This window comes from Loxodonta africana, chromosome 3, assembly GCF_030014295.1.
Source record: "Loxodonta africana isolate mLoxAfr1 chromosome 3, mLoxAfr1.hap2, whole genome shotgun sequence".
Taxonomy (NCBI): domain Eukaryota; kingdom Metazoa; phylum Chordata; class Mammalia; order Proboscidea; family Elephantidae; genus Loxodonta; species Loxodonta africana.
This window is the reverse complement of record NC_087344.1, coordinates 119,914,880-119,942,707: the sequence shown is the minus strand read 5'-3', so window position 1 is coordinate 119,942,707 and position 27,828 is coordinate 119,914,880. Positions and strand designations below refer to the sequence as shown.

The 27,828-nt window shown below is 36.4% G+C and overlaps 1 protein-coding gene across 3 annotated transcripts in view; it reads left to right on the top strand.

The window, feature by feature from the left end:
* PIGK (phosphatidylinositol glycan anchor biosynthesis class K) overlaps positions 1-27,828 on the top strand; it is a 149,724-nt gene that overhangs the window by 55,771 nt on the left and 66,125 nt on the right. For 2 of the 3 annotated variants that reach the window (XM_003411224.4, XM_023549468.2), the window contains exons 6-9: positions 2,867-2,963; positions 4,177-4,294; positions 4,456-4,566; positions 12,889-13,061. In XM_003411224.4, coding sequence (XP_003411272.1) covers positions 2,867-2,963; positions 4,177-4,294; positions 4,456-4,566; positions 12,889-13,061 — 499 coding nt within the window. Of the gene's footprint in view, positions 1-2,866; positions 2,964-4,176; positions 4,295-4,455; positions 4,567-12,888; positions 13,062-18,433; positions 18,543-27,828 lie in introns of those variants that run through there. The other variant, XM_064282137.1, reaches the window with a different exon arrangement.

Here is a 27,828-nt window from a genome sequence, read left to right as displayed (position 1 = left end):
CCGGACGCCACTCTCCAAAGTGGGATGCAGAATGTTTTCTTAATAGATTTTATTATGCCAGTTGATCTAGATGTCCCCTGAAACCATGGTCCCCAAACTCCTGCCCTTGCTACGCTGGCCTTCAAAGCGTTCAGTTTATTCAGGAAACTTCTTTGCTTTTGGTTTAGCCCAGTTGTGCTGACCTCTCCTGTATTGTGTGTTGTTTTTACCTTCATCTAAAATAGTCCTTATCTACTATCTAATTAGTGAGTACCTCTCCCCACTCCCTCCCTACTCTCGTAATCATCAAAGAATATTTTCTTCTCTGTTTATACTACTTCTTGAGTTCTTGTAATAGTGGTCTCATACAATATTTGTCCTTTTGCAGGTGACTGATTTCACTCAGCATAATGCCTTCCAGATTCCTGCATATTATGAAATGTTTCATAGATCCGTCGTCATTCTTTATCGATGCATAGTATTCCATTGTGTGACTATACCATAATTTATTTATGCATTCATCCATTAATGGGCGCCTTGGTTGCTTCCATCTTTTTGCTATTGTAAACGGTGCTGCAATGAACATGGATGTGCATATATCTGTTTGTGTAAAGGCTCTTATTTCTCTAGAATATATTCCAACAAGTGGGATTGCTGGATTGCATGGTAGTTGTATTTCTTGCTTTTTAAGGAAGCACCAGATTGATTTCCAAAGTGGTTGTACCATTTTACATTCCCATCAGCAGTGTATAAGTGTTCCAGTCTCTCTACAACTTCTCCAGCATTTATTATTTTGTGTTTTTTTTGGATTAATGTCAGCCTTGTTGGAGTGAGATGGAACCTCATTGTAGTTTTGGTTTGCATTTCCCTAATGGCTAATGATAGTGAGCATTTCCTCATGTATCTGTTAGCTACCTGAATATGTTCGTTAGTGAAGTGTCTGTTCATATCCTTTGCCCATTTTTTAATCGGGCTCTTTGCCTTTTTGTAGTTGAGTTTTTGCAGTATCATGTAGATTTTAGAGATCAGAAGCTGATTGGAAATGTCATAGCCAAAAACTTTTTCCCAATCTGTAGGTAATCCTTTTACTTTTTTGGTGAAGTCTTTGGATGAGCATAGGTGTTTGATCATAATATAATTTTTCAGTCTAAGTTCTTACACTTCTAATTCCGTTGCAAGTGTTTGACTGTTTCTGTTCCCCAAACATTTGCTTAAGCTGTTGTCTTTACTTATGATATCCTCTCAAACTCTTTGCCTGCTTGTATCTTTTCTAGTTTCACCTCAGGAGTCACTTGATTCAATAATTTGCTTCTGAGTCTATGGTGACCTAGGTCCCAGTTGCTTGAGACAGCCCCAGTTTATACCTGTTCCTCAATGTAGTTATTAATAGCTCATTCTTCCTCCCTCAGAAGTGTCCTGGAATGAACAGTATAATAATTGCCCTACATAAGACCTTTTCATCTCCTTGGGTGCTGTAGCCTTTCCTCCTTGTACTTACATAAAAACCTTTACTCTCTATCGTAGCATTTATTTTTGCTTTTCTGTTTGTGTGTCTGTTCCTTCACTAGATTTTGTACTCTAAGAGGTCATTGTTTATATCTTCTTCACCTTTTTATTACTAATGCCTGTCTCAAAGCGGTATTCGGTAAATATGAATGCTGATCAAAAGATGTTTGATAACTTTTTCAGAGGATGTTCCATTCAACTTTGTGGCCCACAAGCTTAAAACATTTACTATCTGGCCCTTTATAGAAAAAGTATGCTTTTTTGTAACAGAATAGGAGGACTGATAATTATAATAATAATGGAAATGTAAATTGCTAATATTTATTGATGCTTAGTATATATCAGGCAATATTTTAAATGTATTGCATGTCTTAACTCATTTAATCCTCCCAAGAACCAAATGATTTAGGTACTCATATTCAAGGTTGCCATATATGGTTGTGTGTGTTGTGCACTGTGCACAAGTGTGTGGCTAGGTGGATGAGTGGGAGCTGAAGTGTAGTATATGGTTACATTTCCTAAGCTGCGTGTACTGGCCTGGGGTTGTGTCTAATGAGAAGGAGGAGTATCTTTTTCTGCTAAAAAGATAGCCACTGACCATTTGCAACTTCATCGGGTTGTGTATATCCAGAAGGGTCGCTAAAATAGACAGATTTTTCTACTTCGTTGCCCAGAGGAGGTACATTTTTAAACTTTGCACAAAAGAGCTGTGTAGGCAGGCTAATGATCATCTTGGTGATGGGTTTCTCATTTTACAGCAGAGGAAACTGAGGTCTAGAAAGAAAGATTAAGTTATTTGCCTAAGATAACACAGTAAGTTAGTGGCAAGGCTTGCATTTGAATCTAGAAACAGTGGCTCATAATGCATACTAAATGTTAGCATCTTCTGGTGAACCCTCATGGGGCAGTGGTTGATTGTTGTGAGAACACCCATTTTTAGGTAAGACCTGCTCTTCCTAATAGTATTAGCATTCTGAGTGTACACTGTGGGTGGCACTAGCATACCGTGCAACTACCTAGTGTCTTCAACACCTTTCTCCCTAAAAGTGTTTGCTTAGTGTGCTAAGGAGTTTGGAAAGTCATTTCTGACATAACGATGGAGCCAGGGGTAAGTATAAATGTGCTTTTCTGGAGTTGAATGATAGGAAAACTCTTAAAGGTATTGTATCTGGTATTTTTTACGCAATCTGTCAGTATTCTCCTTTTGATTGGTATAATGAAAAATTAAATTCAATTTTTCACAATACTTCTTGTTTTAAAGTATAAAATAATGAGGGATATTAAAATATTGCAGTGAATGAAGTAGAGGTAAATGTATCTATCAGGATGTATGTAATTTGCATAAATGTATCTGTTTGGTCTTTTTGACTCTTCCTGTAAGGACATGGTGGAAATGGTTTTTTGAAATTTCAAGATTCTGAAGAAATTACTAACATAGAACTTGCAGATGCTTTTGAACAAATGTGGCAGAAAAGACGGTAATTAGCAAATTACTTCTTTTCTTGATATAAATTCGTGCATGATTTTTCCATGGTTAATAGATTTATGGCTTTTAATCTATAGGATTTTAACTTATTTTAATTATTCCTTGTAGTATTTTAAATTTATGTTCTTTATGTACACTGACCCGAGGTTATTACTCCCCAAGAAAAACTCAGGCTTATTATACAACATGAAAATAAAGTCAATCTGTTAAGGTTCCATCTCTTGTTATTTAGCACCCTTTTCGGAGGAAATAAAAGTTGCTTCAACCAAGTTTTCCATCATTTGTGGGGATTAAGAATTTATTTTTCCAACTTGTGCCTATTTGAAGGATCCTGGTGGTGCAGTGGTTAAGTGCTTGGCTGCTAATGGTTAAGGCCGGTGTTTTGAACCCACGAGCTATCTGCTTCCATAAAGATTTACAGCCTTTGAAGAAACTGTATGGGTTTTATTCTATTTTTAGGGTTGCTATGAATCAACAGGCAGTGGGTTGGTTTGTCTGGTGCCTATTCTTACTTAGTAGCATATTCTCTGATTTGTAATGTGATAAAAACAGAAAAACTAGACGCGATGCACTTGAGTCAGCTCCGGCTAATGATGACCCTATGTGTTACAGAGTAGAACTGAGCTCCATAGGGTTTTCTTGGCTGTAATCTTTATGGAAACACATTGCCATGCCTATCTGGTGTGGTGCAGCTGGGTAGGTTCAAACTACCAACACAGTTCTGTTCTGACACACATGGGGTTGCCATGAATCAGAGTTAACTCGATGGCAACCAGATTTTTAAATTATATTTTTATGTGTCTGTCTCCCAGTGAGGGTTTTTAAGCTTCTTGAATATGGTTATTATGTTATATATATATATTATTTGAACCTAGATCAATTTCTAGGACAGCACAGGTACCAAGTAAGTGTTTGTCGAATTAAATATTCAGCTGAATATTCAATTGAATATTGAATCTTTTTTTGGGTTCTGAATTGTGTGGCATAGACAAGGGAGTGGGGTAGTGTTGGGGCAACCATTTGGGCACAACTCCCTGTTGTTAACTTTTCAAATATCAAATTTCTGTTGGGTATTCCAAAAGTCTCCAAATTTTTAGCTAATGAAATGACTAAGATATGACTTAAATATGTTATGGAAGTTTTAAAAATGTTAACATATGATTGACATCATTATTCACGTCAAGAATATCATCACTTTTTTCCAGCTACAATGAACTACTGTTTATTATTGATACTTGTCAAGGAGCATCCATGTATGAGCGATTTTATTCTCCTAATATAATGGCTCTAGCTAGTAGCCAAGTGGGAGAAGATTCACTCTCGGTAGGTGCATTTTTCTCATTTGTAAATTTCACTGTCTTTGAAATGTGTAGCTATATCTGAATTACTCAGATGCCATATGACTGTATCTGTTATTTCTTATTCTTGGGCTTTTTAGCACCTTACAAGAAAATGTCAATTACATTTTAAACTTTGTGTTATAGCACCAGCCTGATCCTGCAATTGGAGTCCATCTTATGGACAGATACACATTTTATGTCTTGGAATTTTTGGAAGAAATTAATCCAGCTAGCCAAAATAATATGAATGACCTTGTAAGTATTGCCTGATTTGATTCTAGTATATAGATATGCTACTATTAATGTGACGGATGAAGTTTCTTATTCCCTGTCCTCCTAAGGTACTGTTTCATGTGTTCAATGGTGGCCTTTTAAAATGTTTTTGATCAACCTTTACAGTAGTATTTCTTTCTTTACTACAAGAGATCATCTAAAGCTTTAGCCCAGTTTACTTCCTATGCCTTGAGGTGCTTTCCTGTTTTCATTTCCTTATGCTCTTCCTACCAGAAATGTAAGTTTGTTAGATTCACCTGTTGAAATTCCATGTATTCTTCAGGACTGTAATCAGATTCTACTTCGTGGAGGAAGTTTTGCTTCATTCTTCCCAGTTGGATTATTTCTTTATATTTTCCCAGTCCCCATGGAACTTTGGAAACCCTGGTGGTGTAGTGGTTAAGTGCTATGGCTGCTAACCATGAGGTTGGCAGTTTGAATCCACCAGGTAACCCTGTGGGGTCGCTATGAGTCAGAATCGACTCGACAGCGGTGGATTTGGTGTTTTTTTGGTCATGGAACTTTATGTCTCTTCTTTAGCATTTACACAATCTTTTATTGAACATGGAAACCCTGGTGGGGTAGTGGTTAAGTGCTGTGGCTGCTAACCAAAAGATCAGTAGTTCAGGTCCACCAGGCATTCCTTGGAAACTCTATGGGGTAGTTCTACTCTGTCCTATATGGTTGCTGTGAGTCGGATTCGACTCAACGGCAACGAGTTTGGTTTGGTTTTTGGTTTATTGAACGTACTCAATGAATATGAGTGTCTTTCTTAATAAGGATCTCCTGGAGGAGAGAAACCTTCGATACTTTAGTGTGCCTTACAGCTTCTAGTATAGTGTTTTGACATCACTTGTTGAATTTCAAAAAATTTTCCTGACTTTTCTGTGCTGATTGTATCTTTTCAACTAGAAATACTTTGAAGTTTCTGTTGAAAGTAGGCATAATTAAAAGCTTGAAAGGACAATCCTAGACTGGATGATTATTGTACGTCAATTTTTTTTGTCTTTTTTCCATATTTATACCTTGTCCATTCATTCACAAATGTTTCTTTCTTGAGTGTTTGCTAAGTGCCAAGCACTGGGTATATATACCATAGTGAAAGAGGCAGACACTGTTCTTGCCTTCATGGAGCTTAGGAATGAAGGGGAGGCTGAGCAGGTAGGGCTCTGGACTTTGAGCACCACTTCAGGTAAACGGCTTTGCATTTATCTATTATATAGTAAGTTTTGGGATAAGTTTTCATTTAGTAAAGGGGTTTGCGGTGGTTAAGATTGTGTGTTAACTTGGCAGGGCCGTGATTCTCAGTGTTTTGGCAGTTGTGTAATGTGATCATTCCCGGTTGAAATTTGATATGTGATTACCCCCATGATGGAATCTGCTGAGTGGTACCAGTGGGCGCCAGGCCTGTGGCAGCTTATTGCCCCCTCAGCATTCATCTCCCAGTCCTCCTAGCCTACTTTCTTCCTGCTCACCTTGCCGGGGCTTTTGCTTGTTCTGGATCCTGCAGCTGGCTCCTGTTTGTCTGGCCTCCAGTTCTTGGGACTTGAGCTAGCAGCTTGCCGGTGATCTTGCCTGCCCATCTTTCGTCTTCACAGCTTGTGGCAGTACTGCTCTCTGGCCTGCTGATTGTGAGTTTGCCAGCCCTTGCGGCTAGTGAATCAGGAGAATTTTCTTTCCTCCCTCACAGACTTGGGACTTAATGCTTCTTAAAATCCTGTGCGTCATTTCCTTGATATAAATCTCTGTAAGACAGGGTTCTGCTGCAAAAACCTGAAAACCACTTCTGTAGGCTATCAAAATTTGATAGAACCACTTACTGTATTTTGAAGGGAATATATTTTGATATCTGTTATATCTTAATATGAATTTGAATATTAAAACTTGTGGTAATGCTATTTTAACTATAATAAAATTATGGTCACTGCATTAGTTTCCTAGGGCTGCTGTAACAAAATACTTCAAGTTGGGTGACTTCCAAGCACGGAAGTTTATTGTCTCACAGTTCTGGAGGCTGGAAGTCCACATCAGGGTATCGGCCACGTTGATTCCTTCTGAGAGAGAATGTGTTCGTGCCTCTCTCCTAGCTTCTGGGAGCCCCAGACATTCCTTGCTTATCGCTTCAGCATCACATTATATCCTTTTTCTGTCTCCCTGTCTCTGTGTATTTTCTCCTCTTTTATAAGGACACCAGTCACATAAGATTAGGATCCACACTACTTTAGTATGACGTCATATTAACGTAACTTATAACATCTTCAAAGACTCTATTTCCAAACCACGTCACATTTACAGGTACAGGGGTTACAACTTTAATAAGTCTTTTGGGGGAACACAGTTTATTCCTTAACATTCACCTAAGTTCCAGTTACTTTAATTTTAACGTTTTCTCCCATTTTGGATTATACATATCTCATTACAATTTGTGATTGATTAAAAAAAATAAATAAAATTTTTAGAGCAGTTTTAAGTTTACGGAAAAATTGAGCAGAAAGTAAGAGAGCTCCCATATAGTTTTCCTTGCTCCCCATACAGCCTTCCCTATTAGTAACATCTTGAATTAGTGTGGTACATTTTTTATAATTGATGAACCAATATTGATATATTATTATTAACTAAAGCCATAGTTTACATTAGGGTTCACTCTTTGTTTTATACAGTTCTGTTGGTTTTGATGAATGCATGATGTCATGTATCCACCATTACAGTGTCATACAGAATATTTTCACTGCCCAGTGCTATACCTATTCGTCCCTCTCCTTTTCCCCCTGATCTGGCAGCTACTGATCTTTTTACTGCCTCTGTAGTTATTTGCCTTTTCCAGAATGTCCTATAGTTGGAATCATATCATTTGTTACTTTTTTTCAGACTGGCTTCTTTCATTTAGCAATATGTGTTTTGTTCCTCCATGTTTTTTTGTAGCTTGATACATTTGTTTATAACTGAAAAATGCTCCATTGTGTGAATTTACCACAGTTTTTTTTTTTATCCGTGCACCTATTGAAGGACATATTGGTTGTTTCCAGTTTGGGGCAATTATGGATAAAGCTGTTTATAAATATTTGTGTATAGGTTCTTGTGTGGTCAGATGTTTTCAGCTCATTTAGATAAATATCTAGGAGCACAATTCTGGCTTGTATGGTAAGTCTGTCTTTAGCTCTGTAAGCAGCTCCCAGACTACCTTCCAAGGTGGTTGTGCCATTTTGCGTTCCTCCCAGCAGTGAATGAACCTGTTGTTTCACATCCTCGTGAGTATTTGGTGTCAGTGTTTTAGCTTTTAGCAATTCTAATAGGTGTGTGTCCCTGGCTGGTACAAACAGTTAGTGCACTTGGCTGCTAACCAAAAGGTTGTAGGTTCAAGTCTACCCAGAGACAACACTTGGAAGAAAGATCTAGCAGTACACTTCTAGAAAATCAGCCATTGAAAACCGTATGGAGCATAATTTTACTGTGACACATATGAGATTGCCATGAGTCGGAATTTCTTGGGGTCTTAAAAGCTTGCAAGTGGCCATCCAAGGTACAATAATTGGTCTCTGTTCTCCTGGAGCAGATACAGCTATGTTTTTGATGAGCGGCATATGCTTCATTCAGTAAGAAGTGAACTTTTAAACCGTATGTCAGAGGTATACCTGATATTTCCTTCATTGTTAGCTTTTTGATAATACTTATCTGTAGAGAATAGGAAAAAGAAAATCCCTAGTCTTCATTGAAGAATCTTCTTTCAGTTCTTTTGTGTGACATGGTGGAAGAAAATTGAGCTCGTTTACTAAATTTTTGTGAAGAGATTTTGGCTTGAATGGAACCATAGCTAAATCGGCTCAAAAAATTTTTCAGTTAGGAATTTATTTTATGTATATATACATTTTATTCTAAAAATAAAATGAGAGGAATTTACATGATTTCATTTAGAGGTAAGAATTCAATAAATGTTTGCATGGCTATCGTGTAGTTCTTACCTTTCTAGGTTTTTAGAGGCTTCAGACTGAGTTTATACTTGTGAAGGTGTTGTGTGAAACATGGCAAAAAGCCCAGTAGTAAATGTTCTTAAATCAACATGAAGCCCACAGAATTAGTAACTTTAGGATTGTAACTATGAGAAGACATGGGAGAAGAATAGCAAAGCATTTGGTTTTTTTTTTTTTTTTTGGTGTGTTTAATGTTGCAATTGGCATTATAGTTCTCTAGAAATTGATAGCACTGAATTTAGTATCTGGCTCCTGTAATCTGTCTTAAAAATTATTGTCATAAATTATTTCTAAAGCTTTCATTTTTCCTCCCCAACATTTATTATGAGTATTTTCAAACAAATAATATAATTGAAAGAATTTCCTGGTGGATATGTATATACCCACCACGTAGAATTTTACCGTTACCATTTTACTGTACTTGTAAAACCCAATTTCGATCATGTTACTGCCCAACTTCAGGAGTCCGTGCATGGTGCAAACAGTTAAATACTCAACTCCTAACCGAAAAGTTGACTGTTCAAACCACCCAGAGATGTGTGGGAAGAAAGACCTGACAATCTGCTTCCAAAAGGTCCCAGATGTGAAAACCCTGTGGAGCACAGTTCTATTCTGACACACATGAGGTCACCATGAGTTGGAATCGACTCGAGGGCAACTGGTTCAGACTTCTTTTTTTTTTTATTACTGCCCAACTCAGCACACTTCAGTAGTTTCCCATTATCTATTGAATAAAACCCAGGCTCCTCAGCCTCTCGTTTAAGGTTTTTCATGATCTGGCTCTGCGTTATCATTGGCCATTACTGTCAGTTTTCCTAGTTTAAGGATATGGCCATAAAGTAATACCACTCACCAAGTTGCTCATACAGTAACTCCCTGAGAAGCTGTCAGTCTGCCTAGGACTTCAATCTTATCTCTGCTTATTTTTTCCTGTTTCTTTAACCTTCCATCTACTTTTTCTTTCCCTTTGGCATTTTATTTTCTTAAGCTCCCTCTCCCTCTTTTTTTCCCCTTTCTTTACTTCCTAATTTATATCCTCATCTCTTTGTTTCCTTGTACTGCTTTTCTGAACAGAAGGCAAGGATTTGGAGCCAGCTAGATCTGCCACTTGTTGACATTGTGATGTCAGGCAAATTTCTTAATCTCTTTGAGCCTTAGCTTGAAGTGAAGGTAATGATTTTGACATATCTCAGAGTTATCAGTAGGCTTAAGTGAGAATGCCTACAAATTGCTTAGCACAATGCTTGGAACGCTGGTTTCTTAAGTTGTAGCTCCTCTGCCCTTTCCTCACCCCTCTTAAGTTGGTGATTACCTATCAGATAGTCAAGTCTGTACAGGTGGGGCCTGTGCCCTTACTGGCAGGACTATATGTGTTTCCTGACATATATACTGTGCTTCAACCAAACTAGGTTCTTTGCTGTACACATCTCTGTAGCTACTTCTTTATTAGAAATGCTATTTCCTATCTGTAAATCCTATTTTTCTTTCAAAAATTAGCTTAAATTCCACTTCCTCTTTTTTTCCATCCTCAAGTTAAAAGAAGTTTGTCTTCTGAAGTGGAATCTTTTTCTACCTTGTTATGTTTATTTACCTCTAACTAGGGTTAAAGCCTTGAGGACAGGATCATGTGTTACCGATCTTTATATCCTCTCTGAAGGGTAACAGTATGTGTAAACTGTATGTAATAGACCCTTTTTATTGCAGAGTGGATGAATATGTCTGTCCTTGGTAGTTCCCCAATGTGGAATATCAGCGATAAGATTAACACAAAAATTATTTGAGATCTGTGTGGCTATATAGTCGTGGTTTTCAGACTATTCTTTGGGGCCCTGGGGAATCTGTGGAGGTGCCTTGGGTTTATTTACATCCTGGATAAACTAAGGAAGTTTGATTTTTAAAATGGTTTACATAGGCTCACAGCAGGAGAGCAAGGGGAATATCTAGTGGAGAGGCTGTGCTTCAACTTCCTGTAATCCGGAGCAGCCCACTTTCACTTTTTTTTTTTTTTTTTTTAAACATATTAGGCTACTATGTAATATTTTATTTGAATGAAAAGTTTGAGTGGTGGATCATGATTATAAAATGTTTGATAATCACTCTGGTAGAGCACCTCACTGAAATGGCTATAGATGTAGAAAAAAGGCAATTCTGTTGTTATAGTGTCAGATGATTTCACAGTAGATTTAAGAGTTCAATATATACTTTTGTAGCATGTGATTCAAGAAAGTGAATTTTTTTTTCTATTGTACTTTAGATGAAGGTTTACAGAGCAAACAAGTTTCTCATTAAACAGTTAATACACATATTGTTTTGTGACATTGGTTGTCAATCCCAGGACATGTTGACACTTTCCCCTTCTCAACCTTGGGTTTCCCATTACCAGCTTTCCTGTCCCCTCCTGCCTTCTCATCCTTGCTCCTGGGCTGGTGTGCCCATTTAGTCTCCTTTTGTTTTATGGGCCTGTCTAATCTTTGGCTGAAGGGTGAACCTCAGAAGTGACTTCATTCCTGAGCTATAAGGGTGTTGGGGTTTCTCCAGTCTTTGTCAGACCAGTAAGTCTGTTTTGTTTTTTTTTTTATGAGTAACAATTTTGTTCTACATTTTTCTGCAGGTCTCACCCAGACACTGTATTGTGATCCCTGTCAGAGTAGTTGGTGGTGGTAGCTGGGCACCATCTAGTCGTGCTGGACTCAGTCTGGTGGAGGCTGTGGTAGTTGTCGTCTGTTAGTCTTTTGGACTAATCTTTTCCTTATGTCTTTGGTTTTCTTCTTTCTCCCTTGCTCCAGATGAAGTGAGACGATTGGACTATCTTAGATGGCTGCTCACAAGCTTTTAAGACCCCCAATGCTACTCAACAAAGTAGAATGTAGAACATTTTCTTTACTGAGCTCGATGATCCCCAAGACCGTGGTCCCAGAGCCCTAACCCCAGTAATTTGGCCCCTCAGGAAATCTATGGAGCTTTCATGACCTTGCCTTATGCAAGTTGTGCTGGCTTCCCCAGTATTGTGTACTGTCTTGCCCTTCACCAAAGTTACCACTTAGACCAAACCAAACCCACTGCTGTCTAGTCAATTCCAACTCATAGTGACCCTATAGGACAGAGTAGAACTGCCCCATAGAGTTTCCAAGGAGTGCCTGGTGGATTCGAACTGCCCACCTTTTGGTTAGTAGCTGTAGTTAAGAGCTACGCCACCATGCTTTCCTAAGTTACCACTTACCTATTGTCTATTTAGTGTTGTTCCCTTCTACTCCTCCCTTCCTTCGTAACCAACAAAGATTGTTTCTTATTTTGTGTAAACCTTTTCATGAATTTTTATAGTAATGGTCTCATAAAATGTTTGTCCTTTTGGGATTGACTTATTTCACTCAGCATAATGCCCTCCTGATTCATCATTGTTCTTTATCATTGCATAGTATTCCATCGTGTGTGTACCATAGTTTTTGTATCAGTTCCTCTGTTGATGGGCTCCTAGGTTGTTTCCATCCTTTTGCTGTCAGAATAATGCTGAATTGAACGTGGATGTGTATATGTCTATTCGTGTGGCAGCTCTTATTTCTCTAGGATATGTTCCTAGGATAGAGATTGCTGGATCATATGGTATTAATATTTCTAGCTTTTTTAGGAAGCACCATATGGTTTTCCAAAATGGTTGTACCATTTTGCATTCCCACCAGCAGTGCATAAGAGTTCCAGTCTCCCTGTGGCCTCTCCAACATTTGTTATTTTTTAATTTGTGCCAGTAATGTCAGGGTGAGATGGTATCTCATTGTAGTTTTGATTTGCTTTTCTCTAATGGGTAGTGATCGCGAGCATTTCCTCATGTATCTGTTAGCCACTTGAATGATTTCTTTAGTGAAGTGTCTGTTCATATCCTTTCCTCATTTTTTAGTTGGATTTTTAAAAATCTTTTTGTTGTAGAGGGGTTGGATTTTCCTGTAGATTTTAGAGATTAGACCTTTGTTGGATTTGTCATAGTGAAAAATTTTTTCCCAGTCTGCAGGTTCTATTTTTATTCTTTTGGTGGAGTGTTGTGCTGAGTGTTAAGTATTTAATTTTTGGAAGATTCCAGTTGTCTAGCTTATCTTCTGGCGTTTGTGTAAGAAAGTGAATGTTTTTGCCCTCCGTGGCCAGCTTCCCTTTTATCACTCTTACAATGTCTGCATAGCTTTCTTAGAATGTCAAACATTATAATAACAATACAATTTTAATCTTTAAAACCATTAGCTTCTTTAAGTCGAAAGAGCTTTAAAAGCACACTACAGTCTACTATGCTGTATCATTGGTTTAATATATGTAGGTATATATTTATTATTTATATATGTATATATTTCAGTTTCAGGTATGTCCCAAAAGCCTGTGTGTATCTACTCCTGGACATCGCACTGATCTTTTTCAGAGGGATCCTAAAAATGTGCTGATAACTGATTTCTTTGGAAGTGTCCGGAAAGTGGAAATTACAACAGAGACTATTAGTTTGCAACTAGATTCAGAAATCATGGAAGACAGGTATTCATCTTAAATTATTATTTGAATGGAATACTGTAGTGTCACAATTTGTAAAATTTGATGGAACCTAGTATTGAGAGATGAAAGGTGGTGTTTGTAAATGAAATTACATGTTTCTAACCAATCTTCACTTTACGTAGGCCCTGTGCTTTTTAGATGTATGGGCAAAAATTGTAATTATCAGTGGGAAACTAAGATCATATTACGATTATATTGGAGTTCCAAAATACAGTGATTGTTGTAGCGTGATTTAAGACTTGCTAAAAAGACCTGAATCTTTCTTTATAACTGGCTGTCTTACAGCCATACTTTTCTGTCAATGGAAGTATATGTAATTGTTCAGAAGACCTTTATAAAAGTTCAAATGTATGAATATTTCAGTCCATTTGTACTTGTTAACATGTGTATATGTGCTGTCACCTACTGCAGTAGAAGCTATTAAGTAATGAGGCATTAAAGAGGAAAGTTCACATTTGATATTTAGGGTGTAATAAAGGCCCTAGGAATCTGGCAGATGCAAAGCAGACAAACATAAAAAGGGGAAGTGAGTTCCAAAACACTGTAGATGCCAAATACATACTTCAAACTGTAACATAATGCTCTTATGTTTAGAATTTCTCGGGGCCTCAGCAATCCAGTTATTTTGGTTTTTATAGTCTGGGTGGTTGGTAAGTTCAGTAGAATTTTACTAAGCTTTGTTACATGCTCTTAAGAATGTAATTTTGGCACTTAAATTATCTCCCTGTTTTAGTTTGAAAGTGAAGATTGTCTTAATTTATTTTTAATGTGAGGAGAAAACTATTTTAAGTATCAAAGCCAGATAACCAACCACTGTTGAATTAGAGCACCCTCTAGTGTTTGTAGTAAATTTTATTAAGGATGTTACTATTTACGAGATGGTTTCATAGTTACTGGTATACTTTTATGCAATTAATTTATGAGAATTAAGTTCCCAACATGCTCCAGGGATTTTTACATGGATGCTAGAAATATTATTGTATGTAGGTGCTATTTATATGCAATGATGAAAGGCAGTCAAGTTTATTTAGAGAGAAGTATATTCATGAGAGATCCAGATATCACAAGAAAAGTATTTATTAAGGAAATTGCAGGCTATAATGTGTATGTATTTTTTTTTTTTTTCAAATCTTGGGTTAAAAATGATGGGTTGAAAACAGTTTATCAGTCACTGTTATTAAAATTGGCGGTTGTACTTTTTAAAATATTATATTCTATATTTGTTAGGAATAGAATACTATCTTTTGGTTTATATTGCCCATGTTTCATGTTTTGTATGCTAGACTACACTAGACTGAAATCAAATATGATGGAGAACTTTAGTTCATAAAATTGACTGGAGGAACTATATGAAATAAAAATTATTCTTAATATGTTTTTGAAAACCTAGATATCAAGTAGGGTACAGTTGTATAGTGAGTAACAATGCTTTGTTTCAGCATATGCCTTACTGTATTAATTTATTTGCAAGCACAATTGAGATTATATAAGGACTGGTCATAATAAGCTTGGTTTATTTAATTCCCTTCTAAACTACTTTTTTTTTTTTATTAAACTACTTTATAGGAGTACACATAGGCCTACTTTGAATAAGTATGCAGATAAATAAACAGACTGCCCTTCTTAAAGAATTATGCTTTCTAGAATCTCTTAATAATTTTATGTCAACATACCTTTTACACACATGACTAGTTTTGTGTCCTTGTTGTGTAGGGAAAAATAGCACCCAGCTTGTGAATTAAAAATATTGCCACATTTAGTGTTATAAAATGTAGAAGTCTAAATTCTGTAAACATTGCCCAAGAAAAGATGGAATCTAGAATAATAGATTGTAAACCCTCAGTTTTTATCCTGGTCGATTAAGCAAAGATTTACCTAGTCTGGCTTTTGCTTTAGGCTTTAAGTTTAGGCACTTTGTTCTATCTATGAGTTTTTTGTTCTTATTTTTGTTAGCTCTATAGGAATTTCTTTCTCTCTTCAGGCAGTCTTCGTTGTTGTTGTTAGGTGCTGTTGAGTTGATTTAGCAATTGAAAATTTTTGAGTCTAGAAGGAAATTTGATGCTGGACCCTTTTCTTACAGATTTTATTTATAATTCCCACTCTCTGCTTGCCTGTGTTTTTAGATTTTGAAAGGTTTTTGGTTTTAATGGTTTTTAAAAAATGTGTTTTGAACTCCAAGTTTACCCTATGGGATTAAAAAAAATTTTTTTCCTGCTTAAGAATGACCCACAAGACCTGCTATTATTTGCTTTTGTATATTTTCCATTTCATCTAAGAATTTTGCTCTAAAACATTTATATCAAAGTATATACCAAAGAGCACTAAAAGTGCTCACTTGTTTAGGCCAGGAAATTTGGAAGACAGCTACCTGGCCTACCAACTGGAAGAGATCCATATTTATGCCTATTCCCAAGAGAGGTAATCCAGCCGAATGTGGAAATTGTTGAACAATACCATTAATATCACACATAAGTAAAATTTTGCTGACGATCATTCAGAAGCAGCTGCAGTAGTATATCGACAGGGAACTGCCAGAAGTTCAAGCCAGGTTCAGAAGAGGATGTGGAAACAGCGATATCATTGCTGATGTCAGATGGATCCTGGCTGAAAGTGGTGAATACCAGAAAGATGTTTACCTGTGTTTTATTGACTATGCAAAGGCATTCGACTCTGTGAATCATAACAAATTATGGATAACATTGCAAGCGAATGGGAATCCCAGAACACTTAATTGTGCTGTACATAGATCAAGAGGCAGGTGTTTTTCCAACAGAAAAAGGGGATACTGCTTGGTTTAAAGTCGGGAAAAGTATACATCAGTGTTGTGTGCTTTCACCATACCTATTCAGTCTGTATGCTGAGCAAATAATCCAAGAAGCTGGACTACATGAAGGAGAAGGGGCAGCAGGATTGGAGGCAGACTCATTAACAACTGTGTTATGCAGATGACACAACCTTGCTTGCTGAAAATGAAGAGGACTTGAAGTACTTACTGATGAAGATCAAAGATTACAGCCTTCAGTATGGACTACACCTCACCATAAAGAAAACAAAAATCCTCACAACTGGACAAATAAGCAACATCATGATAAATGGAGAAAAACTTGAAGTCATCAAGGATTTCATTTTACTTGGATCCACAATCAACAGCCATGGAAGCAGCAGTCAAGAAATCAAAAGATGCATCGCAGTGGGCAAATCTGCTGCAAAAGACCTCTTTAAAGTGTTGGAAAGCAAAGATGTGAAGACTGAAGTATGCCTGACCCAAGCCATGGCATTTTCAATTGCCAAATATGCACGTAAAAGCTAGACAGTGAATAAGGAAGACCAAAGAAAAATTGATGCCTTGGAATTACGTGTTAGCAAAGAATATTGAATATACCATAGAATGCCAAAAGAACAAAAATATCTGTCTGGGAGGAAATGCAACCAGAATGCTCCTTAGAAGCGAGAATGATGAGACTATGTCTCACATACTTTGAACATGTTATCAGGAGGGATCTGTCCTGGAAGAAGGACATCATGCTTGGTAGAGGGCCAGCAAAAGAGAGGAAGACCCTCAGCGAGATGGATTGACCCAGCGACTGTGACAATGGGCTTAAGCATGTAAACGATTGTGAGGATGGCACAGGACCAGGTGGTGTTTTGTTCTGCTGTACATAGGGGTTGCTCTGATTTGGAACCGACCTGATGGTACCTAACAACAGCAGTAAAGAGTAATTGGCTATCATTTGTTGCTCCAAAAGTCTTAATTTTTACATTTCTTGTCCATTTTTTTCTTAAGAGTTTGTTTGGATGTTTTGATAGCTGTTAAATCATCCATTGATTACTTTTTTGAGAATGAATACTTTTTTGAATGTGCTTATGCAATAATCTTGTACTTACAAAACCTGTATCATAATCTTTGGCTTAAATGGTCTTTCTTAAATATAGTAGATTGTCTGAATCAACTTAGGTATTTAAAAATACACATTCCTAGGGCATACCCCAGACACATTGGATCTGAATCACCTAGGGTGGAACTTGGAGATGTAATTTTTAGCAAGTCATCCAGGTGAGTGTTCAACAGCCAGCCCAACACTAATCCTGGGACTGATGTTGGGGGATCAGTGATATAATGATATACTTTTCAGGTTGTTGTTGGCTGCTGTTGAGTTGGTCTCCAGTTCATGGTGAGCTCATGTGTTACAGACTAGAACTATGCCATAGGGTTTTCTTGGCTCTAATCTTAACAGAAGTGATTCGCCAGGCCTGTCATCTGCAAGGAAACCCTGGTGGCGTAGTGGTTAAGTGCTACAGCTGCTAACAAAAGGTCAGCAGTTCTAATCCACCAGACACTCCTTGGAAACTCTGTGGGGTAGTTCTACTCTGCCTTACGGAATTGCTACAGGGTCGCTATGAGTCGGAATCGACTCGACGGCAGTGGGTATCATCCGCACAGCTGCTGGATGGATTTGAATCGCCAGCCCTTGGATTAGGTGCTGATCACAAACCACTTGTGCCACTCAGGGAGCTTTGCAGGTTGTAGATGTAGGCTGTATACTAATTAAATGAAAATAATTTTAATACTATTTATTGATCACTGGATAGGTTATTTTGAGACGAGGCCCAGGAAAATGGCTTCCAACTGTCTTTTCCAACCTCAGGGCAGAGGGCTTAGATGAGTGGTTGAGTTGGAGTTGTGCTCTTGTATGAGAGATTTCCCTTCAGAAGTCTTCTCCGATAACTAAGAGGCTTGTTGGTGTTTTATATGAACTAGACTTGCCTAGTACCTTGGTGGATTTTTACCCATTCAGTGATTGACAGGAAAATGTCTTCCTCTTCTTAAGCATTTTGTGTACTTCAGAAGATAACGTGTAGATGGAGTAGTGCTTTGTGGTTCTATTGATAACCGTAACGCTTTCTGATTGTGTATAAGAGAGTGTCAGGGACACAATGAGCCATGAGTACAGTATATATGAGTCTCTTATGCTATTTCTGTTTCAGAGTACTTGAAATTCAGTGGGATCAAGAAGTCTGTATTTTCATTTCTAATTGGCTATAACACTTGTTAAACTTGTCCCAATAAATTTACATGATAATATTATCTGTTTAGCTTATCACATTGCTTACTTGTAGCCCTGCTGAATAGTGAAGCAAACAATTTTTATGCCATTGTTATTTAGCGGGGTATAGATACCCTTTATACAATCTCATCATTATTTTTGTGACTTGCACGAAAATGACATAGTGGTTATTTATCATAAAATTTAGAGATAGATGAGGAATTAAATTCTGGTTCTTTCATTTCTGGACTCTGAGGTCTTAGGTTAATCATGTAACTTCTCTAAATCTTAGTTTGTTATTGTTGTTAGGTGCTCTTGAGTCTATTTCGACTCATAGCGACCTCATGTGAAAGAGGAGAACTGCCTTGGCTGTAATCATTATGGAAGCAGATTGCCAGGCCTTTCTACCGTGGAGACACTGTGTGAGTTCAAACTGCCAACCTTTCAGCTAACTGCTGAGTGCCCAACCATTCTGGCATCTCTTAGGATTTAACAGATTTCTTCTCTAACTTGAGATAATGATAATATATATGAGCTAACAAAGTGCCTACAGCATAATAGATACCCAAAAGATACTGCTTTCTTTCCTCTTTCCACCTAAATTTTATTGCTAATTATTAGAATTTTTAGATGAACATTGTGGAACAATAGAATATTTGAGGTAAGCTTTAGGATAATAAAAACTGCCCCCACCCTTCCCACTTTAAATGCCTGAGCCTAATGATGCCAGTTAAATTTTACATCTTTGGTTTAAATTTTGTATTTGACACAGCCGTCCTTTTTAATGGATCTTTAGGCCCTATTCACTTTTTGATATTTTGAATCACCCACCTCTTTTAGATGGTATTTAATGTAGTGTCTCAAGTAAAGGAAAGAAGAAAAGAAATAATGCTTTTTGAATGTAGGCTATTACCATTTATTTATATTCTAATTTTATTCTTTTATAATTTATCCAAGCCACATGGCTTGGTTTCTTTAAAAACTAACCGTTTTTCATATCACACATACAGAAAGGGATTCAAAATACAAATGATAGCTCAATGAATTATCACAAAGTGAGCAGTCATGTAACCACCAGAAAAAGAAATGTAACAATGCTGGTATACCAGAATCCCCTTTATGTACATTTTCAGTCTCTACCCTCTTCCTCCCCCTCAAAATTAACCACTATCCCAACTTTTATGGAATTTTCTTTCTTGGTTTTTGTTTTAGATTTCATCCCCTAAGCATGTATCCCTAAACACTATAGTTTTGCCCAGTTTTTGAATTTTATAACAAGTGGACTCATGCTGTACATGTTTTGTGCTTTGCTTCTTTTGCTATTATTGTTTGTGGGATTCATTTCTGTTTTTTTTGTGTGTGTGTGTGTGTGTAGCAGCAGTTCATTTTTTTTAATTGAATTATAATTGACTTACAGTAAAATCACCCTTTTTAGTGCACGGTTCTGTGAGTTTTTATAAATGCATATAGTGAATTGACTCGACGGCACTGAGTTTTGTTTTTTTTTTTATGGTTGTATAATCACCATGCCAATCCATCACCACAAGAAATTCCCTCATGCCCCTTTTTAGTCAACCCCCACCTTTTCCCTAGAAACCACTATCCCCAAAGTTTTGTCTTTTCCAAAATGCCATGTAAATGGCATCATACATTTTTGAGCCTTTTGAATCTTGCTTCTTTCACTAGCATAATGCATTTGAGATTCATCCATGTTGTCATTTGGCAAGTTCATGTTTAACTTTATAAGAAACTTCCAAATTATCTTCCAAAGTGACTGTACTGTTTTGCATTCCCAACAGCAATGTATGAAAGTTTTAGTTGCTCCATATCCCTGACAACACTCAATATTATCTTTTTAATTTTAATAATTCTAGTAGGCATATAGTAGTATCTCATGGTGATTTTTAATTTGCATATCCCTGATGACTAAGGATGTTGATCATTGTTTCATGTGCTTACTAGTTATTCATATATTTTTCATGAAGTCTTCAACTCTTCTGCTTATTTTTTAAAAATTGAATTATCATCTTACTGAATACAGCATATTTATATGTTCTGGATATAAGTTCTTTAACAGATACATGTATTGCAAATATTTTTTCTCAGTGTGTAGCTTGTCTTTCATTTTCTTTATGCTGTCTTTTAGAGAGTAGAATGTTTAATGTTGAAGTCTGTTTATAGTTTTTTTTCTTTTATGGTTTGTGGTTTGTATGCAAGGGATCTTTACCTAACCCAAGGTCACAAAAATTTTCTACTGTGTTTTTCTCTAGAAGTTTTATAGTTTTAGATTTTATGGTCTAGGTCCATGGTCCATTTTGAATTAATTCTTGACTATGATGTAAGGTAGGGATTGAGTTTAATTTTTTTTTCCGTATGATATCTACCTTTTCCAACACCATTTGTTGGGAAGATTATTCATTCCACATTGAATTACATTGGTGCCTTTGTCAAAAATCCCATGACCATATATATGTATGTGTATTTCTGAACTCTGTTCTGTTGCACTGAGCTATATGTATAGCTTTATACCAGTGTCATACTATAGCTTTATAGTAAGTCTTGAAATCAGGTTGCGTAAGTCCTCCAAACTTGTTTTTCTTTTTCAATATTGTTTTTACTATTCTGGGTCCTTTGAGTTTCCATATAAGTTTTAGAATTAGCTTTTTGACCCCTGGAACAAGCCGTCTGGGATTTTGGTTGGGAGTTGTTTGACTCTACAGCTGCTAACCTAAAGGTCAGCAGTTCGAATCCATCAGATGCTCCTTGGAAACTCTGTGGGGGTAGCTCTACTGTGTCCTATAAGGTCACTATGAGTCTGAATCGACTCGATGGCAGTGAGTTTGAGTTTGGTTTATATACCAATTTGGGAATTATGGACATTTTAACAATAATGAGTCTGCAAATCCATGAACATATCTCTACGTTTATTTAGGTCTACTATAATATCTCTCTGCGGTGTTTTAGAGTTCCTAGTGTGGTTGTGGAGCCCTGGTGGGCCAGTGGTTAAGAGCTTGGCTGTGAATCAAAAGGTCGGCAGCTCAAATCCTTCAGCCGCTCATTGAAAGCCCTGTAGGGCAGAGTAGAACTGAGTCGCTATGAGTCGGAATCCACTCGACGGCAATAGGTTTAGCGTGGATATATTCCACTGTTTTCATTACATTTATTCCTAAGTATTTTTAGTTGTTAGACGCTATTTAAAAAAATATCTTCTAATTGTTTGTTGCTAAAGTATAGGAGTGCAGTTGATTTCTGTATGCTTACTCTGTATGGGATCTTACTGATTCTGGTAGTTGATCGACCTAATCCCAATCAAAATTCTAGCGGGCTTTTTTACATGGAAATGCAAAGGGCCTACTTTAGTATTTATTGTTAAACATCTGAATTCTAGTCTTTGTTTATAATGTTTGCTAGAAAATTAAAACTTACATGTATATATGGTAGAACCATCTGTTTGAGAGTTGGGCAAAATAGATTGTGAGGAACATGAAACTTTGTGATTAAACAGTTCGCTGGAAATTGCTCGTAGTAAATTAATAGGATTATGAAAGTTTATAAACCAAAGGTTCACTTAAATGGCTCAAATAACAGTTGACAGGGTTTCTCCCCTACTTTTCTGCATATTACATGTATTTTTTTAAGTGGGGAATTTACTCATCAGTATTATTCTATGTTATCTTAAGCATCTTATTTGGCCATTTTTCTTTTTATTTACAACTGTTTGTCACTTCAGTTATTCAAGAACTCATTAAAGTGAAATTTTAGTGCGTAATTAGATGTGATTCGATTGAAGTATAAAGACACCAAAACTGAAAATTAAATTATCCACTCTCTTATATAAAGTTCTTATGGTACAGTTTCAAAATAACAAGTTGATTATTTTGTGGGCAACTATTTGTTTTCCTTTTTTTTTTTTTAACAATTTGTTTCACTATCTACAATTAACAGAAACATCCAGTGAATTGCCTTTTGACTAAAAAAAAAAAAAATCAGTATTATAAGTAGCATGGTAGAATATAGTATTATATCCCTTTATATGAATAAGACCTCCTTGAATATAAATTAATAAATTTTCATAACTGTATTTATTAGTCATTCTAGTAGGTATGTAGTAATATCTCATTGTGATTTTAATTGTATTTACTAGAAATTAAAAATTAGGGATTAAAAAATTTACTAGGAGTTACCTGGGTGGCGCAAATGGTTAAGCACTCAACTACTAACTGCAAGGTTGGTGGTTCCAACCCGCCTGCAGGTGCCTTGGAAGACAGGCCTGGCAGTCTGCTTCCAGAAGGGCACAGCCTTGAAGACCCTATGGAGCAGTTCTATTCTGCCCACACGGGACTGCCATAAATTGGAATCAACTTGATGGCAACTAACAACAACTAGTTATTTTATAGTTGGAGGTTTCTCGTTCGTGGAAGTACTATAAAAATTCGAGAAATCGTGTTTTACCAGAAGATGGCAGTAGTAGTATATATTTGTACATATTGAAGAACCTAATTTTTAAAATGCTGGAGATTGAGGTGAGTTATACCTTCAAATAAACCATAATATTTGTTTTTGCAGATCACGGAAAGAAAAGACTTTTTGTTTCTTAATTGCCAGTTTTAAAAAATGGTAAACTTTTTCTCTATGTGCAAGTTTTTCTGCTTTAAGACACCTGATAATATGGAATTTGGGCTATAAAATAGGTAAATCTACAAGATCCTTTGGAATTACCACTTTTCTATCATATTTTTAGATATAAATTTGTATATTATTAAATACTTGACCAAGAAATTGAAGGGTCAAAAAAAATCTCAAGATGTATATATGAGAATTATTTATGATTAACTACTAATAAAGATAAATCAATTTTGATTTTTAATGTATCAGTGGGAAAAGCTAGATTCAGTTTTTAAAAGATTGATGTCCATTTAACACTTCAGAATTATGACTGTTAGGTAAAGCAAGACACAGTATAAATCTGTAATGCCATTTCAGCAATTGCCGTTTTTGTTGAAATCATGATATGCCTTGTTACCTCATCTTTGAGCGTTCGTTGGATGCGGTATTGCTATATTGCTAAAGGGAACCTTTGAGGCAGCCTGGTATATAGAAAGTACACAGAGATGAATGGATTTTGATTCAAATTTTGGTTTACTTGCTTTGTGTCTATAGGCACATTAATTAATCTCTCTGAAACTCACATATTTTATTTGTAAATGGTGACGTACTTCTATCTTCAGAGTTTTGTGAAGATTGTGGATAAAAAAAATATAAAATGAGCATACTTTTAGGTGCGTGTCATCTAAAACTGATCAGAGCGATACTGGTGCCTTTCCTCTAGTGCAAGAGATACAGTGGGAGTATTACTGTTCTTATTTGGTATACTACAGCTCTATTAATATAGCTTTGTCTGCATTTTTTATCAGCAGTGCCACATGTGAAAACCCTGGTGGCGTAGTGGTTAAGTGCTATGGCTGCCAACCAAGAGGTCGGCAGTTCAGATCCTCCAGACGCTCCTTGGAAACTCTGTCCTATAGGGTCGCGATGAGTTGGAATTGACTCAATGGCAGTGGGTTTGGTTTGGTTTTATGCTGCATGTGACCCATTTTGACAGGAATTATTTTTAGCCTGGCATTCTAATACTTACTGTGTGGTTGATTTTTTTTTAAGAATTCTGTTTTAGGACTGTGCTTACTAAAGTTTTTATTTTACTAGCTCTAATAAGTATTCATTATTGTAACCTATTATCAGTCTTTAGAATACTCATTCTAACATCCATAGTATTAGCTTTCAATTATCTGTAGGTTTTATTGTGGGGGAAAAATGAACCTGGTAAGGGGCAGGGACCTGAAGTCTTTGCTAGAAGTATCCTTTATGTTTGATACCAGTATGGGGGCACACCTGTTAATTTTTTTTTTTTTAAGAGAAGTATGATTTTTCTCAGGATTCATTGATAATTTGAAATTTCATGATAAAATTATTTTTAATAAAGCCAAACTGTACCTAAAAATTGAAACTAAAGTCATTCATATGAGTCTTCATTAAATACATAGTTTAAAGTATGTTTTTCTCTGAGTGTAACAGATAAATTTCTGCAGTGCAACAGATTATTAAAAATACTTCAGAATTTTCCCATAAAAATAAAGCAAAAACCAGAGACTGAGAAAAACCATGTTTAATTTTGACCTGTTGTGCTAATATAGTAATTAAATATTCATATAAAAAAGGAAAACATTGTTTCTTCATGAAATAAAAATTTGTTGACAATTTTCATTTGATTGGCAGATGGCATTAACCTACCAATGTTGACTAGCTACATTACTCTTTGCCCTTTCTGGCTTTCATGTGTACAAAGTTCTTGTCATACTGTGTGACATTCCAGACTTTGCACTTTCTTTAACTTGATAAAATTGCCGCACTATTCTGACAGTACAGTCACTAAAGGAAGCGTTCTGCTGATATTGGTATACAATGCCTTTTTTGATAAGATTCGTCACCTTCATTTTCGACTTTAATATTGAGAGCCTTTCTCTGTTTCTTCATCTGATGACATCAATTTCTAACGTTAATTAGTATTTTCCAGTTATGATTTCACCAAGAAGTAAAAAAATGAATGAAATACAAGAGTTACAGGGCATGATCTCAGAATACCTGAACATGTCCCATGGTCGCTGAGTGTGGGTGCTGGCTGAGAATTACCTTGTCCCATACTGTGAGTAGCAGAGGACCTAGTTTGCTTGGCTACCCAGTGGCACTCCTGAACTACATTGCAAGTCACAGATTCACAGGTACTTGATGGACAGTTTAAACTAGGGTTTTTTATTTTAAATTAGTATAACTAGCTTTTTAAAATGTTTATTTCTTTATACCAATGATGTGTATATTAACAGTAGTATATGCAAGGTAAGTAGAGTAGGAACATGGTATGCTAGAATTCTGTTGGGTGTTTTAAGGGTTGTATCCTTTAAGACAATTTTTTACACTTTTGGTTTATGGCACTAAAGCAGAAAATAGCTATATGGTGAGATCATAAGTTACAAGCACAGGCAATCTTTGGCTTGCAGATACCACTGTCAGAGTTTTGCTATGAGAACTTTTGGAAGAAGTAGAGCCTGGGGAGAGAGTAAAGATATTATAAAATCTCTAGATTCAGTAATGAAGAAAGGTAAGAAATTTAAATTCTAGAAATAGTAGGGTACTCAGTGTCAGGAACCACGTATCCTTAAGGCAGTGCCTCCCATGAGGCAGTTCAATAAAGATGAACTGAATTGGTGGCCTGAATATTACAGGGTGTTCTTTTATTGAGAAATGTTTCCTCTTGAAGAAATATTGAACTATTAATGCCAGAGGCCATTATAGTCAAATTATGTTTTTACATCTAAGAAAAAAAATAGGATTTCTCATATTCAGTGTCAACTTATTGGCAACTTTCATGTACCCTTTAGTACCAGAGATTATTTAATTTCTGAACATTCATGTTTTACTATTCTGAGTTGAAAGAATAGGCCTGATTTCTTCCTTCCTTTCAGTATAACTTAGAGCCCCAATTGGTATATTACCCCATCCCTTCCCTGATCTCAATTCCTGTAAGACCTTCTTCCCCTCTATTCTTCTTCCCCATGCTTCCTTTAACTGGTAGGCATGTGACCAAAGGCAAGCCATTTGGATCCTTGCTCCAGGATTTTAAATCTGGAATGAAATGCTATAAAATGACAAAAAATGGATATAGGAGCGGGGCCAAGATGGCGGACTAGGTGGACGCTACCGCGGATCCCTCTTGCAACAAAGACTCGGAAAAACAAGGGAATCGATCACATACATAACAATCTACGAACTCTGAACAACAAGCACAGACTTAGAGACGGAAAACGAACAAATACGGGCAGACAGCGACCGTTTTCAGAACCAGGAGCCAGCGTACCAGCCGACTACTTGGAAAATCTAGTTTCCCAGTGATGGCTCGGAGACAGCAGTCCATATCAAACCACATAAAGAAACAGACCATGACAGCTTCTCCAACCCCCCAAACAAAAGAATCAAAATCTTTCCCAAATGAAGATACAATCCTGGAATTATCAGATACAGAATATAAAAAACTAATTTACAGAATGCTTAAAGATATCACAAATGAAATTAGGATAAATGCAGAAAAAGCCAAGGAACACACTGATAAAACTGTTGAAGAACTCAAAAAGATTATTCAAGAACATAGTGGAAAAATTAACAAGTTGCAAGAATCCATAGAGAGACAGCATGTAGAAATCCAAAAGATTAACAATAAAATTACAGAATTTGACAACGCAATAGAAAGTCAGAGGAGCAGACTCGAGCAATTAGAATGTAGACTGGGACTTCTGGAGGATCAGGGAAACAACACCAACATAGCTGAAAAAAAATCAGATAAAAGAATTAAAAAAAATGAAGAAACCCTAAGAATCATGTGGGACTCTATCAAGAAGGATAACTTGCGAGTGATTGGAGTCCCAGAACAGGGAAGGGGGACAGAAAACACAGAGAAAATAGTTGAAGAACTCCTGACAGAAAACTTCCCTGACATCATGAAAGACGAAAGGATATCTATCCAAGATGCTCATCGAACCCCATTTAAGATTGATCCAAAAAGAAAAACACCAAGACATATTATCATCAAACTTGCCAAAACCAAAGACAAACAGAAAATTTTAAAAGCAGCCAGGGAGAAAAGAAAGGTTGCCTTCAAGGGAGAATCAATAAGAATAGGTGCAGACTACTCAGCAGAAACCATGCAGGCAAGAAGGGAATGGGACGGCGTATACAGAGCACTGAAGGAGAAAAACTGCCAGGCAAGGATCATATATCCAGCAAAACTCTCTCGGAAATATGAAGGAGAAATTAAGATATTTACAGATAAACACAAGTTTAGAGAATTTGCAAAAACTAAACCAAGACTGCAAGAAATGCTAAAGGAGATTGTCTGGCCGGATGACCAATAATATCAGATACCAGCACAATACAAGGTCACAAAACAGAACGTCCTGATGTCAACGCAACTCAAATAGGGAAAGCACAAAAACAAACAAATTAAGACTAATTCTAAAAAATAAATAAATAAACAAAATAATACACACTACAGGAAATCATGGAAATCAATAGATAAACGATCAAAATAATCAAAAAGAGGGACTAAATATAGGAGGCATTGAACTGCCAGATGGAGAGTGATACAAGGCAAAAGAGAAGGATACAAGTTAGGTTTTTAATTAGAAAAATAGGGGTAAATAAAAAGGTAACCACAAAAAGGAATATCAATCCCATAACTCAAGAAAAACGTAACGACTCAATAAACACAAAGTTAAACATTATGAAAATGAGGATCTCACAAGCTACTAAGAAAAACTTCTCAGCACAAAAAAGCATGTGGAAAAATGAAATGGCCAATAACACACATGAAAAGGCATCAAAATGACAGCACTAAAAACTTACTTATCTATAATTACGCTGAATGTAAATGGACTAAATGCACCAATAAAGAGACAGAGAGTCACGGACTGGATAAAAAAACACGATCCATCTATATGCTGCCTACAAGAGACACACCTTAGACTTAGAGACACAAACAAACTAAAACTCAAAGGATGGAAAAAAATATATCAAGCAAACAATAAGCAAAAAAGAAGAGAGTAGCGATATTAATTTCTGACAAAATAGACTTTAGACTTAAATCCGCCCCAAAGGAT